General features: G+C 35.3%; 1 protein-coding gene across 19 annotated transcripts in view; it reads right to left on the bottom strand.

Moving 5' to 3' along the window:
• Positions 1–14922, bottom strand: part of ZEB1 (zinc finger E-box binding homeobox 1) — a 308304-nt gene that overhangs the window by 36404 nt on the left and 256978 nt on the right. For 11 of the 19 annotated variants that reach the window (XM_080685973.1, XM_080685985.1, XM_080685974.1 and 8 more), the window contains one exon: positions 6048–6110. In XM_080685973.1, coding sequence (XP_080542099.1) covers positions 6048–6110 — 63 coding nt within the window. The remainder of the gene's footprint in view (positions 1–6047; positions 6111–14922) is intronic. The other 8 variants (XM_080685984.1, XM_080685986.1, XM_080685975.1 and 5 more) reach the window with 1 other exon arrangement.

Here is a 14922-nt window from a genome sequence, read left to right as displayed (position 1 = left end):
GCCTTGGAAAGCAAAGCAAAGCTTATTCTCAAAAATCATTCTTAACATCTGTCATTGGCTGAAATAAGCCTTATTTTTTTTTCTGTTAATCTTCACCCGAGGATACTTTTTCTTTGAGTTTTAGAGAAAGAGATACATGGATGGGTCGCCCTTGACCAAGAATTGAACCGGAGCCTGAGACCCTTCTGTGTGTGAGATTACTAGCCAGGGCAACAATAAGCATTCTTTGAATAGCTAAAGCAGTAATAGTAAAGCAGGGTCATCAAGTCTTTTCAATGTAACTTTAAGTTCAAGTTAAACTAGATGAACTCATAATAAAATTTGTATTTTATGTGATTTCTTATAGATTCATGTAGATTTAACAAGATACAATATTTTTATAAAATATTTCTTTCAATTAAACATTCTTCATTTATAAAATGTTTATATTTTCATTTATAAAATGTTTATAAAATGTTTATATTTTCATTTATAAAATGTTTATATCCTACTAACTATATATACATACACATATATACACAAACACACACATACATATGCTGGAATAATGAGTTTTTAAACAGTATACACTTTTCAGAATTATACAATTTGTATTTTAAACATGAACTTTGCATCTTCAGTAAGTTATAAGCTTACCTATGCCCAGACTGCTATGTAGAATGAAAATATGAGTTCAAGGCAATAAACATTATGATATGCTCATTTAGAGACATATATATATAAAATATTTTTTTATTGATTTCAGGGAGGAAGGGAGAGGGAGAGAGAGAAACATCAATGATGAGAGAGAATCATTGATCTGCTACTTTGTGCATGCCCCCTACTAGGAATCGAGCCGCAACCTGGGCATGTATCCTTGACCAGAATTGAACCCGGGACCCTTCAGTCTGCAGGCCAATGTTCTATCCACTGAACCAAACCAGCTAGGATAGAGACAAATATTTTATAATTTATAAAAATTAGATTAGATCTAAATAATCTTCACCTTACTATTTGAATAATCTATATTTAAAAGATATATTTATTTATACTTTATACATTCCTCATTATTTTAATTTATATATTCATCATAAAAGAAATTTAAAAATTATTAAATTTATTGGGGTGACATTGATATTAATAAAATTATATAGGTTTCAAGTGTATAATTTTGTAATACATCATCTGTATATTGTATTATATGTTCACCACCCAAAGTCAAATCTCCTTCTGTCACCATTTATCCCCCTTTACCATCTTCTATCTGCCCCCCAAGCCCCTTTCCCTCTGGTAATCACCATACTGTTGTCTGTTTCTGCATTTTGTTTTGTTTTGTTTTGTTTTTACTTAATCCCTTCACTTATTTCACCTAGCCACCCAACATCTCTCTCCTCTGTTCTCTGTATCTTTGAGTCTGTTTCAATTTTGATTATTTTGTTCTCTAGATTCCACATATAAGTGAAATCATATGGTATTTATCTTTCTCTGACTGGCTTATTTCACCTAGCATAATACTCTTCAGGTTCATCCTCAAAATGTGCATTGACACATTTATTTGAATTAGAAAAATAAAGAGGCACTTTTATTTTCTGATAGAATTCCAGATATTGAATGAACTAAGTTTCTAGTTATAAGGTATTGATCAAAATATAGTTCATCTGGTAAGATAAAAAAAATATAAAAATGTATAGGAAAAAGGCACTAAAGTTAACAATATTTAAATTTCCCCAATCATTTTTGAATATATTAAACAAGGTTCCTCTAAGTGAGGAGAAAAAAAGAATAACAAAATCCAAAACCAGATATCATTAGTCCTTTGATAAGTAAGTACTGGTAAAACTTTTTGGTATATGTCCCAGAATATGAAGGTGTGAATGATGCTAATGACTGGGAAACAAATCCTTTATCAAGTTAGGGGACTGAATTTTAGACATTAGAAATATTTGTAATGATAGATAACTATAACTTTGCATATAATTCTCAAGATGTGTGAAGAATTGAGTAAATCAGTTATGACAAAAACATATTTCATCTTTTTATTTAGGAGAATAATGTTATCTCAGTGCTAAACAAAAAATAGAAATAGAATTAATGCCAAACTTGTTTTTTCTAGAAATCTGTATCAGTAAACTATTGATATATGAAATAATCAAAGAAGACTTCAATTCCTTTAACTTCATTTCCAGTAACATTTTTTTTAATAATTACTTATTAAAATGTGTAATGTATTTATGTTGTGGTACTGTGTGGTACTGATAATCATACCATAAATCAATCTATAATTTAAAAAATCTTTTGAGCCTTCTGGTTACTAAATTAAAGAGAAACTTAAATTTCAATTTATATACATTTTTTACATTTTCTTGTAAAAATGAAAGTTAATAAAAAAGACCTTCAAACAAGAGATATATACTATGTTGGTACCAAATTCTATATGCTATGTAGAATGAAAATATGAGTTCAAAGCAATAAACATTATGATATAACAGTTCATATAATATAAAACTTGGAAGATAATAACAGTACTTCTTATGGTTGTTGTGAAGATTAAATTAATTTATATAGAATGTGCTTAGTACAATAATAGGCATATAGTAAGTGCAATATAATTGTTATCTATTTTCCTCAAAGTAGTCCTGCAAGGTGAACATTATAACTTTTCAATTAAAAAAATTTGCCAATAAAAACAGGTAAGCTCAGAAAAGTTAGGTAACTTCTCCAAAATCACATAGTAAATAAATAAATAAATAAATAAATAAATAAATGCATTTAAAAAAAGAAAAAATATTGCTATTAAAATAAGCAATTTAGTCTCAGGTGTCATTTAAAACTCTGGGTTCTTTCCAACTAAACTACACTGTCTCCAGGAACTTGCATTTACCAAGTCAATTTCAAGCAGAAACCAGAAATTCTGCAGTTATACTCATAAAATTAAAAGTGTTAGAAAATGCACATTGTGACTACATCAATTATAAAGCAAAATTCCTAGGTTTAAGACTGATAAACATGTATTTGAACACTAGAGAGAGGAGCAAATACACTGAAACATATAATTATAATTTGTTTAAGATATAACAAAGCTCGGAGCTGACTGTCAAAGTATAGAATTTCAGGAGAAATTCTAGAATCATTTGCCAAAGTAGAATTATAGGGTTATAATGATAAATTAGTGAGAGCAACAATAGACAAATGTTTAACATAAGAATAAAAAGTTTCACTTAGCTATTGATATTTTATTAGCACCAGAATACCTTCAATTTTTGAAACTTTGTGAAACTATTAACTATATAAACACAAAAGGGATGCTTAGAAGGAACAAAGGATATTTTAGGTGAATTTTTTCTCTTCTTGTTTTAAATTAACTTTATTGGGGTGATATTGGTTAATAAAATGATGTAAGTTTCAAGTGCACAATTCTATGATACAACAGCTATATAGTACATTGTGTGTTTACTGCTACCAAAAGTCAAATCTTCCACTTTACCCTCTACTACCCTTTAACCTTCCTTCTCCCTTTTCACTCTCTGAATACTAAACTGAAACTATAGTTCTCTTAACTTCATGAATTGCAAAAGGAAGTCAACTATAGAAAGGATCTGACAAAGTTCTGAACTAATGATGGAACCTCTGTATAATGTTTTTGTTTACTTTGTTAGTACATTATTCCCCAGAAGTCAAGGAAGTAGCAAAAGCAAAGGCAACACATAATTTTAATGTTGAACTGCTCAAAAGTCTCAAACATCTAATTCCATCCTTCTTTCCTTAAAATAGTACATATCTGGGTTTCATTAAATGTTTGCTTACTCCTAATTCCCCATGTTGTAGGGAAATAATGTAGCAGGGATCATCTTCACGTGGGTGGGAAAGATCTTACCTTTCAGGAGCAACTGAGGTTAATATAAGGTTACTCTTCCTTCCAAATGTGATATTTTTTTTGGAGGGGGGAGGAAAATTATGTACTCAGTACTTCAAACTGAAAGAATGAATTCACTTTTTGTAGTGAAGAGCAAATTGTAAGGTAAAATACTGTAATCCTGCAACTATGAGTGTCTTTTTTTATAGTATTTTGCTTAAAAGGACAAAATCTTCTGTAACTCTGCTAGTACAAGTCATCAAAGTTAAATTAGGTAAAAAAGTAATACACAGCAGTTTTTTGCATTCATTAACACTACCCTATATAATAAAGAGGTAATATGCAAATTGACCATCACTCCAACACACAAGATGGCCGCCCCTATGTGGTCAAAGATGGCCACCACAAGATGGCCAGCAGGGGAGGGCAGTTGTGGGCTATCAGGCCAGCAGGGGAGGGCAGTTGGGGGTGACCAGGCCTGCAGAGGAGGGCTTTGGGGTGACCAGGCCTGCAGAGGAGGGCTGTTGGGGGGGGACCAGGCCTGCAGGGGAGGGAAGTTGGGGGGGACTAGGCAGGCAGGGGAGGGCAGTTAGGGGTGACCAGGCTGGCAGGGGAGAGCAGTTAGGGGAAATTGGGCCAGCAGGGGAGTAATTAGGCGTCGATCAGGCTGGCAGGGGAGTGGTTAGGGGATGATCAGGCTGGCAGGCAGAAGCGGTTAGGGGCAATCAGGCAGGCAGGCAGTTGAGTAGTTGGGAGCCAGGAGTCCTGGATTGTGAGAGGGATATCTGATCCCGGTGGGATTGGACCTAAATGGGCAGTCGGACATCCCTCGAGGGGTCCCAGATTGGAGAGGGTGCAGGCTGGGCTGAGGGACACACACCCCTCGTCCCCCCATGTATGAATTTCGTGCACTGGGCCTCTAGTTTTATTAATAAAAAACATCCAAACTAAATATGTTAATATAATGTATAAGTTAGCATGACAAATATTTGATAACAAGCATACTTAAATACCTTATTTATGCATGTTAAACACAACCAAGTTAAAGGCAGATTATCAACTCTTAGGCTACAGGCACCATAAATTATCAAATATTTCATTATTACTTAATTAATGTGGAATGCACCTTTAGTAATGGCACAAGATTTACTCTGTTTCATAGAACTGACTGACAAATATGGGAGTGCTAATGTTTATATTATAGAAGGCAATCTGTTTTGACACATTACTATGAAACATACTCATCTTCCATAATTAAGGGTAATTTATAAGTATATATGGAATAGTTCTAAAATGCACTGCAAAGAAGAAAAAAGCTAAATATGTCAAATCAAGGAAGGTAAGAAAGAATAAAAATTTAAAACTAGATGATAGAAATATTTAATTTATGATTCAATATACAAAATACAATTATACTACTATTAATTATATTATTTTGAGTAAATGACTTCATAATTTGGAATTCATTTTTGAAGTTTACATTCTAAGAGTTCCAGCTGACTTATGTGACAAAATTTAAGTGCCTGGTATTATCACATATAAGATTTGGATTTAAGTTTTACACTTACTCTTTTGCTTCTTAAATATGATTTGAATTCATTATAGAGGAATAGCCTTAAGTCTCAGGGAGTATGTACTTTTAGTCAGCTAGAAGCATATAATTTAACTTCATTTTGACATTTTTCACTAACAGAAATCACAAGAAAAATTTGTGATTCTCTTGTTTGCTGTGACATGTTCATTCAACTCATCAATATTAACGATTATCATCTGTTCTACAGCTAACCCATGATATTTGCTTATTTTGTCCTCTTCTGGTTTCTGGCTTATGGTCAATTCAATGCAGATCCTGGTAACTAATAATGAAACTCAAAATAGTTAGATATGCATTTCTATAACCTTGTTAAAAAATCTGCCAGAAGTTTAAATAATCATTCAAACTCTTATTTTTTTATTATCTGTAGATTACTTGACATTCATATCGATGAAAATCTGCTCTATTCTATGAATCTGTAGGTTGACAACTGTATTTAAAGAATATAAACTTTTATCTTTTTATATAGTACCCCATATGCCTAGGTACTTAACCATGTAACGAGGGCAAGATAAAAGAGAAGGAAAAAGACTAAACTCAGGACTCACAAATGCAAAAACCAGTGACACAAAAGACGTTCAAAGACTGTTTGTAGTATGAAAGGAACCAGCAAGGGAGTACCTGTACATCCTGCTTCATCTGCCTGCGCTTCAGGCCCCAGGATTTCTTGTCCTTCCTTTCCTGCTAAAATCAAAGAGCAAAAGATTAAAATACATCAACATGTCACAAACACTTTAACTTATAGAAATCTGAAAAGAAAATTTATAGATTATGTTTAAATTTGGATTTTTCCTTTTATAAATATAGTAATTCGTCCTTGAAAAGTAAAGCTTTTAAGAGATTTTTTCTTTTCTTTTCTTTTTTTTTTACAGATGCATAGTTTCCATTGTGTAAATGTATCATAGTGTTTTTATCAACTCATCTACTGATGGGCACTTGGGCTGTTTCTAGATCTTAGCTATTGTAAATAATGCCGCTTATGAAATAGGGGTGCGTATTTTCTTTGATTGGTATTTCAGGCTTCTTAGGATATATTTCTAGAAGTGGGATGCTTGGTCAAATGGCAGTTCCATTTTTTTATTTTTTTTTTATTTTTATTTATTTATTTATTTTTTTATTATTTTTTTTAATTGTTTGAAGTATTACAAATAATAGTACATATGTCTCCTTTTTTTTTTTTTTTTTTCTTCCCCATTGACCTTCCCCCGGCCTCCCCTTCCCCCCAGTACATGCCTTTACCTGCCCCCTCCCCCCAGTGTCTTTTATCCATTGGTTATGCTTATATGCATGCGTAAAGTCCTTCGGTTGATCTCTTACAGCCTCCCCCCCCCCGCCCGCCCCCCCCCCCCCCCCCCCCCCCGGCAACCTCCTCTGCCTTCCCACTGTAGTTTGACAGTCTGTTCAATGCTTCTTTGCCTCTGTATCTATTTTTTCCCCATTTCTTTCCTTTAAAAAATCTTGCCTCTGCAGACAGTTCCATTTTTAATTTTTTGAGGGAACTCCACACTGATTTTCATAGTGGATATAAGCAGTCTGCACTTCCACCAGCAGTGTACTAGGATTTCTTTTTCTCTACATTCTCGCCAGAACTTGTTTTTTGTTGATTTATTGATGGTAGCCATTCCAGAAAATGTGAGCTGGTTTTAATTTGTATCTATCTGATGATTATTAGTGTCATTGAGCATTTTTTCATGTCTCTTGTTCATTTGTATTTCCTCTTTGGAGAAGTGTCTATTTAGGTTCTCTGCCCATTTTTTAATTGGATTTTCTTTCTTTTGTTGAATTGTTTGAGTACTTTATATATTTTGGAATATAATCCCATTACCCTTTGAGATAACATAGAGAGACCTAGAGGGTATTATGCTAAGCAAAATAAGCTGGTCAGAGAAAGATAAATATCACATGATCTCACATATATTTGATATCTAATGAACAAAAGAAACTGACAAACAAAATAGATCAAGAGACATGGAAGCATGCAACAGACTGATGATCCTCAGAGGGAAGGGCAGGGGAGATTAACCAAAGAATTTATATGCATATATGCATAACCCATGGACACAGACAATAGTGCAGTGAAGGCCTGCGGATGGGCTACTAGTGGGGAGGAGAGGGTCAAGGGGGAGGGAGGGGACATCTGCAATACTTTCAACAATAAAGATAAATTAAAAAAAATAAATATCTGGGGAAAAGTGTGGAGGGGAAGTAAAGCTTATAGAAAAAAAATTAAGCTTTAGAAGAAATTAAGCAGATAGTTTTACCAAACTCACAAAAAAATTAGAAAAGTAAAATCAGTGAAGATTTATATATAATTCTGAAATTATAAATATATTAGAATTATAAGCATAGTGGGGTATTAGTATTACTTATTGTTGTTGTTAATTCTCACTCCAGGATATTTTTACATTGATTTTTTAGAAAGAGTGGAAGGGTCGGGGAGAGACAGAGAGAGAAACATCGATGTGAGAGAGACATATCAATTGGTTGCCTCCACACGCACCCAAACCTGGAGCTGTGAATTGAGCCTGCAACTGAGGTATGTGCCCTTGACCGGAATCGAACCTGAGACCCTTCAATCTGTGAGCTGATGCTCTATCCACTAAGCCAAACTGGTTAGGGTGGATATTAGCATTTTTTTAGGAGAGGGGCTCCACTTACCATTTCTTCCCCAAAGCACAGATTTCTATGTTCTAGGCACTGTGCAGATTCTCTATAAACTTATTTCCTTTAACTTTCATAACTACCTATTTTATAAGTTAAAAAATAACAAAACAAAACTTGAGTCTCAAGGAGGTTAAATAACTTGCCCAAGGACATGAAGCTTTAGGTGACAGAAGTAGAATTTAAATGAAGATCTGAATGGCTGCAAAACCTCCTTTTACTACACCCTTGCTTGTCTAACTAGAGTACCAGACAACTAGAAGAAGTTGGGCCCAAATTTGATTCTGCCCAGAGTAAAGACCCAAGGCACTATACTTTTCTTTCACTTTATTCATTATTCTAACTACGGACAAATAGTAGTAAACAATAACAGGGGTACTGATAAACATTTCTAGGTGCCTGTTATCCTCCTCTGCCACCTATACCTATGTTTACTTGGTTAGTGGTATCTAAACAAACCAAGTAGTCTGATTTTAGTCTTTTACCCAGAATAAGATCAGAGAGAGTCAATATACGCATTATTTGGGCAAGCAAAAAGTATGTTTTATATATTCAGGTACATTTTATTTATTATGATTTATTAAGAACATGTATAGATAAGAAAGACATGAAGGAGTTAAAAACTGCTTTTTTTAAAAAAAAACAAGTAGCAGACTATATATCATAATTATTATCAGAATACTTACAAAGTCATACTGAAACACTATGCAGTCATCAGTACCCCAAACAAATCCCACTGAATATGTTAATCAAAAACCTTTATTTAGATTTTCCCTAAGTTTGATAATTGAATGGAGAAACAGAACACTAATCAAGTAAAATCTTTGCTCATATAAAAGCATGTATTTCTTTAAGTGCCTTGGATTATCAGGTGGATTTATTCAGATTTACTTTACTCACTAACTTAAAAAAAATATTTTATTGAATTTCAGAGAAAGAGGGAGGGAGGGAGAGGGAGGACAACAATTTGTTGTTCTACTTATTTATGCATTCTTTGGTTGATTCTTGTACTGCCCTGACTGGGGATCAAACCCACAACCTTGGCATATTAGTACTTAAAGATGATCACTGTAAAAAAAAATAGTTAAAACATGTGCAAACCTCTTTATATCAGCATTAAAGAAAACACTATATAAAGTATATAATAATGATATTAACTTATGCTGAAGAATTCTCACTTTATACTTGCCATAAGCAAAATGACAATATAAAAATCCCTTGTAAAGTGTTTCCATTACTGTTAGATAAGTACCAGTGTTTGCTAAGAGTCTGAAAATCTCTAACATCCTATTCTCTCTTTCCAAAGCATCTTTGAAATGAAAATAATAAATAGTATGCTTTTGGGTAATTATATGATAGTAATATATTATTATTATATATCTATGCCCTCTATTTTTCCTTAAATAAAAATAAAAACCATCAGAGTTGCCTGTTAAGGTGGAAGATAACAATGACAGTAAGGGTTAAAATAATATTTTGGAAATTACTATTTTTTTTTTACTTACAGTTATATTATAGTCATTTAAACACTGTCTGCAATACAATTATTTATTCACTTTTTCATTCCTTCATTTCTCCTTGGAATATAATAATCTAGGCTCCTTCCTTAGATGAGCATTTAATATAGTTCAGAATCTGATCCCAGACTTACTTACCACAATTTAAAAACTGGAAGTCTCCATTCTTTCCCTTATTTGGGGGGCTAGAATTTTGGTTCAACAACTAAAAACATGTTGACTAATGAAAACAGAAAGATGCTAAAGCACGCCTGTAATGTAAATATACTTCTCTCTCTGCTGAGTGCTATCCAGGAACAGGCTCTTTCCTGTTCCATCCATAACTAGCACAAAGATATTCTGGAACAGAGGCTGTTCTAAATATTTTTCAAGCAGCATTCTCCCTAATGCGCTTTGTTCTTCTATTTTAAGAAATATAAGAAAAGTAGTGTTTTATACTTGTACATAAGATTTTCTCTCCTGTAAGACTTAATACATTATGAATGACTAACATGCAATCTAGAAAGGAAAACTAGGATGCTCCTAGGTTTTGCTTTTAGTCTAAATTTCAAAGCAAATATACAGATGAGAAAAACTGTTTTTTCAAATAATGGCAAAATATAGCTGAAAAAGAAGTCATGAAATTCTACTCAGAATTATAGCTGTAAAAAGATCAATCTCCAAGAAATTGTGGAAAGTGAAAAAAAGCCAATCCAAAAAAAAGTTACATATTGTATTATTCCATTTAAATAACATTCTTGAAAGGACAAAATTATAAAAATGGAGAACAGATTAGTGGTTGTCAGGGGTTAGGGGAGGATGGGTGTATAAAAGGCAACTAGGGAGCCCTGTGGTGATGGAATTGTCCTGTATCTTGCCTATATCAATGTTAATATTCTGGTTGTGATATTGTACTATAGTTTTGCAAGATGTTACTATTGGGGGAAATTAGGTAAAAGGTACATAGTATAAATGCATTATATGTCAATCTAAAACTACTTTTGAATTATTTGTGAATCTATAATTATATCAAAAGTAAAAGTTTAATTTAAAAAGTCAAGAGAAAATATCACAAATTTAGGTAAAAAGAGGTAACCGCTTGTTCATTTTGCATTAAGATGGAAGTCCTAGTAAGTAAAAACAAAGATGTCAAATGCAATTAATTTTAGTTAAAAATCCAAAAGAATCCAATGGCAGAATAGATCTGCCCAAAATACAAGACTGATTACTTAGTATAGCACATGTACTAAATTCTAAAACTTGCATTTTTTAAATTCACACCAATGTGTTTCTAACCATGTGTTTGTGGGAATATTTTACAGCAATCCTATATAAAAAAGAGGTAATATGCAAATGGTCATTACGCTGTGACACATAACAATCGATCAGCAGGACAGCGGGGCAGCGAGCTATGTGGGCGGGGTGGCCAGCTGAGATGTGGGCAGGGCCACTAGTCTCTAATAAGGCAAAGTGGCTAACTGAATCAGATTTTCCTTTCCTGCTTTCTTCTCTTCCTCTACAACACACATCCACACATGCCATATATATTTGTACCTGCCTTTCCTCAAGTTGTTCTCTCTGTTTAGCATCCATTATCCTTTCCAGCTGAATAACTTTTACTTATCTAGTTCTTTAAAGATCAGTTCACATTTCTCTCATTTTGTGTCTTCTTTGACACTGCTCTCTGCTCTTCCCACCCTACTGTCCCTACTATAGAAATATGATACAAAAACCAAATACTTAAAAATTTCCAAAATTTAATAAAAGATGCAAATCAATATATTCAAAAGTAAATTGAATCTCAAGCAGGATAAAGCCTCCAAATTCCAGACTGAAACCATCAATCAAACTCTAAAAACTAAAGTAAAAATATCCTGAAAAGAGCCAGAGAACATAATACATAACTATGAAGGGACAATGATTCAAAAAGATAGCAGACACAGACAACAGTATGGTATTGGCCTGAGGGAAGAGGGGGAGAGGGCTGGGTGGAGATGGACAAAGAGGGGGTAAATGGGGACATCTGTAACAGTGTAAACTAACAAACAAAATAGTCCTGGCTGGGTGGCTCAGTTGGCTGGAGCATCGTCCTATACACCAAAAGGTTGTGGGTTTATTCCCAGTCATAGCACATACCTAGCTTAAGGGTTTGATTCCCTGGTTTGGGTGCTTATGGAAGAGAAAGAGGGAAAATTATAATAGTGGGAAACTTGAAATTTCAAGAATGAAAGAGAACAAGATAAATTATATAGTCCATGTGACAAGTGCAACATAAAGGAGGGAGGGTAATGGGACTCATATAGGTTTCTATATTTCACCTGGAGTGGTAAAATATTAGTTCTAAGTAGAATGAAAATTTAAGTAAGTATGCACATTCTAATCCTTAGAGAAACTACTAAAAAAATTATATAAAGAGATAAATTGAAATAAAAATAGAATACTAAAATATATTCAAATGATCCAAAATAGGACAGGAAAGGAGAAACAGAAGAACAACAAAACAAAGAGGACAAACAGAAAACAAATACTATATAATGGTAAATCTAAATCCAAACATCAAAAGTTACATTAAATGTAAATAGTCTAAAAATCCAATTAGGTACAGAGATTTTAGAATAGATTCAAAAAACCAAGCTCCATCTAGAGTTATTTCATATCTAATAATATGGGTAGGTTAAAAGTAAAAGGATGTAAAAAATATACCAATGAAACACTCATTGAAAGAAAGGCAGGGTAATTATCCTATATAATAAAAGGCTAATATGCAAATAGACCAAAAGGTGGAACAACTGGACAACTGAACAACCGGTCACTATAATGCGTGCTGACCACCAGGGGGCACATGTGGAACATGGTGGGCATTGGCCGCAGCGGGATGGTGGAGCAGGTGAGCGGGGGCACCAGACCAAGGCAGGGTGCCTGTCACTTTCATTGGGGTGAGCCTCTCGTGGTTACTGAATATTCTTTGCTCCCACACACCGCGGTCCTGCCTGGCGCTCGCACCTGCTGCTGGTGCCTGGTTCCAGCCCCGATTGCTCAGCTCCATCAGTGGGTGTGAGCGGCGGCTGCTGGCCCCGATCTTCCCTCATGGCTCCTTCACCTCACCTTGCTCCTGAGGGGCGATCGGGGCCGGCAGCCACCGCTCACACCCACTGCCGGCGATGGCCCCGCTCGCACCCGCTGCTGGCACTGGAGCCGCCACTCGCACCCACTGCCAGTGCCCAGCACTGTTCCCAATCGCTCAGCGCCTTCAGCGGGTGCGAGTGGTGGCTGCTGGCCCCGATCGCCCCGCAGTTTTAATATGAAAGTAGATTTTGGAGCTAAGAAAATTATCTAAGATACAGAGAAACATTACATACTGATAAAGGCTAATTCAGCAAGAAGCCATAATCTTAAGTAGGTATGCATCCAGTAACAGAGCTTCAAAATACATAACTGACAGAACAGAGTATAGAAGCAAATCCATGATTATAACTGGAAACATCAATACACATTAATGACAACTTAAAAAATTTAAAATAATGATATATAAAGTATGTTTTCTCACTATAATGAATTTAAAGTAGATATCAATAGCATAAAGGTAAGAAAATCTCCACTATGAAATTACACACTTCTAAAGAACCCCTGGGTCAAAGGGAAAATGAAAAACAACAGATAAAAATTTGTAGGAGGTACTAAAAGCAGTGCTTAAAGGGTAATTTATAGTATTAAACTAGAGGCCTGGTGCATGAAATTCATGCACCAGGACGGGGGGAAAGGGGTGGTCCCTTAGCCCAGCCTGTGCCCTCTTGCAGTCCGGGATCCCTCTCACAGTCCAGGATCCCTCTTGCAGTTTGGGACCCCTCGCTCCTTACCCTCGCCTGTTCACTGCTCCTTACCACTTTGCTCGCTGTTCCTTAGCATTGGCACAGACGCGGGAGAGGCTCCCTCCACCAGCCTAGCTTCTGGCTGAGTGGTGCTCCCCCTGTGGGAGCGCACTGACCACAAGGGGGCAGCTCCTGCATTAGTCTGCCCCCCCTTGTGGTCAGTGCACATCATAGCAACTGGTTGTTCCACCATTTAGTCCATTTGCATGTTAGTTTTATTATATAGGACTAGAGGCCTGGTGCAAGAAATTCGTGCTTGGGGGGGCATGTCCCTCAGCCCAGCCTGCACCCTCTCCAATCAGGGATCTTTCTCACAATCCGGGACCGCTGGCTCCTAACTGCTCACCTGCCTGCCTGCCTGATCGCCCCCTAACTGCCCCCCTGCTGGCCTGGTCATCCCCCAACTGCCCCCCTGCCAGCCTTGTGGCCCCCCAACTGACCCCTGCTGGCCTGGTTGCCCCCAAACTGCCCCCCTGCTGGCCTGGTCACTTCCCAACTGCCCCCCTGCCAGCCTGGTCACCCCCTAACTGTCTGGAAGGAAGTCAGATGTCCAGTCACCTGGTCTAATTAGCATATTAACCTTTTATTAGTATAGATACTTATGGTATAAAAGAAAGTCTCAAATAAAAATTCTAGTATCTTTGTTAAAACATAAAGAAAGAGCAAAACAGCCCTAGCTAGTTTGGCTCAGTTGATAGAGCCTGCGGACTGAAGGGTCCTGGATTGATTATGGTTAAGGGCACATGCCCAGGTTGTGGGCTCGATCCCCAGTATGAAGGCATGCAGGAGGCAGCTGATCAATGATTCTCTCTTATCATTGATGTTTCTATTTCTCTCTTCCTCTCCCTTCCTCTCTGAAATCAATACAAATATAGATTTTTAAAGAAGAGCAAAAGAAATCCAGCACAAAGAGAAGGAAGTAATAAAGAGCAGAAAACAATAAAATTAAAAACAAAATAGAGTAAAAAAATGAAACAAAAAAGCTGATTCTTTGAAGAGATCAATAAAATTGACACATCTCCAGTACGACTAACAAAAAAGAGGGATGCCACAATTTACTAATATTAGAAATGAAAAGGGGATACCACTACAAAGCTAGCAGATATTTAAAAATAATACTGGTAATACTGGACCTACTATGAGTTCAAATAGTAAACATTATAATATGCATTTCTGACTCTTAAAAAACAGTTTATTCATATTTTAAAAATGACTGATAGTAGTTATTAAATGACTGATAGTAAGTTTGCCCACCACCCATAGTCAACTCGTCTTCCATCATCATATATTTGATATCCTTACTACCACCCTATATATAGATCATGTATCATAGAAATGAGCACTTGAAACCTATATAATCTCATTAACCAATGCCATTCCAATAAATTTAAAAAGAAAAAATAAATTAAATAGAAAGTAAAGTAAAAGTCAATGTTTTCAATGTGTCAGATATTATACATTGTAACTACT

This window comes from Plecotus auritus (assembly GCF_963455305.1).
Source record: "Plecotus auritus genome assembly, chromosome: 1".
Classification (NCBI taxonomy): Eukaryota; Metazoa; Chordata; class Mammalia; order Chiroptera; family Vespertilionidae; genus Plecotus; species Plecotus auritus.
The sequence above is the reverse complement of the archived record's forward strand: the minus strand, read 5'-3'. Positions and strand labels throughout refer to the sequence as shown.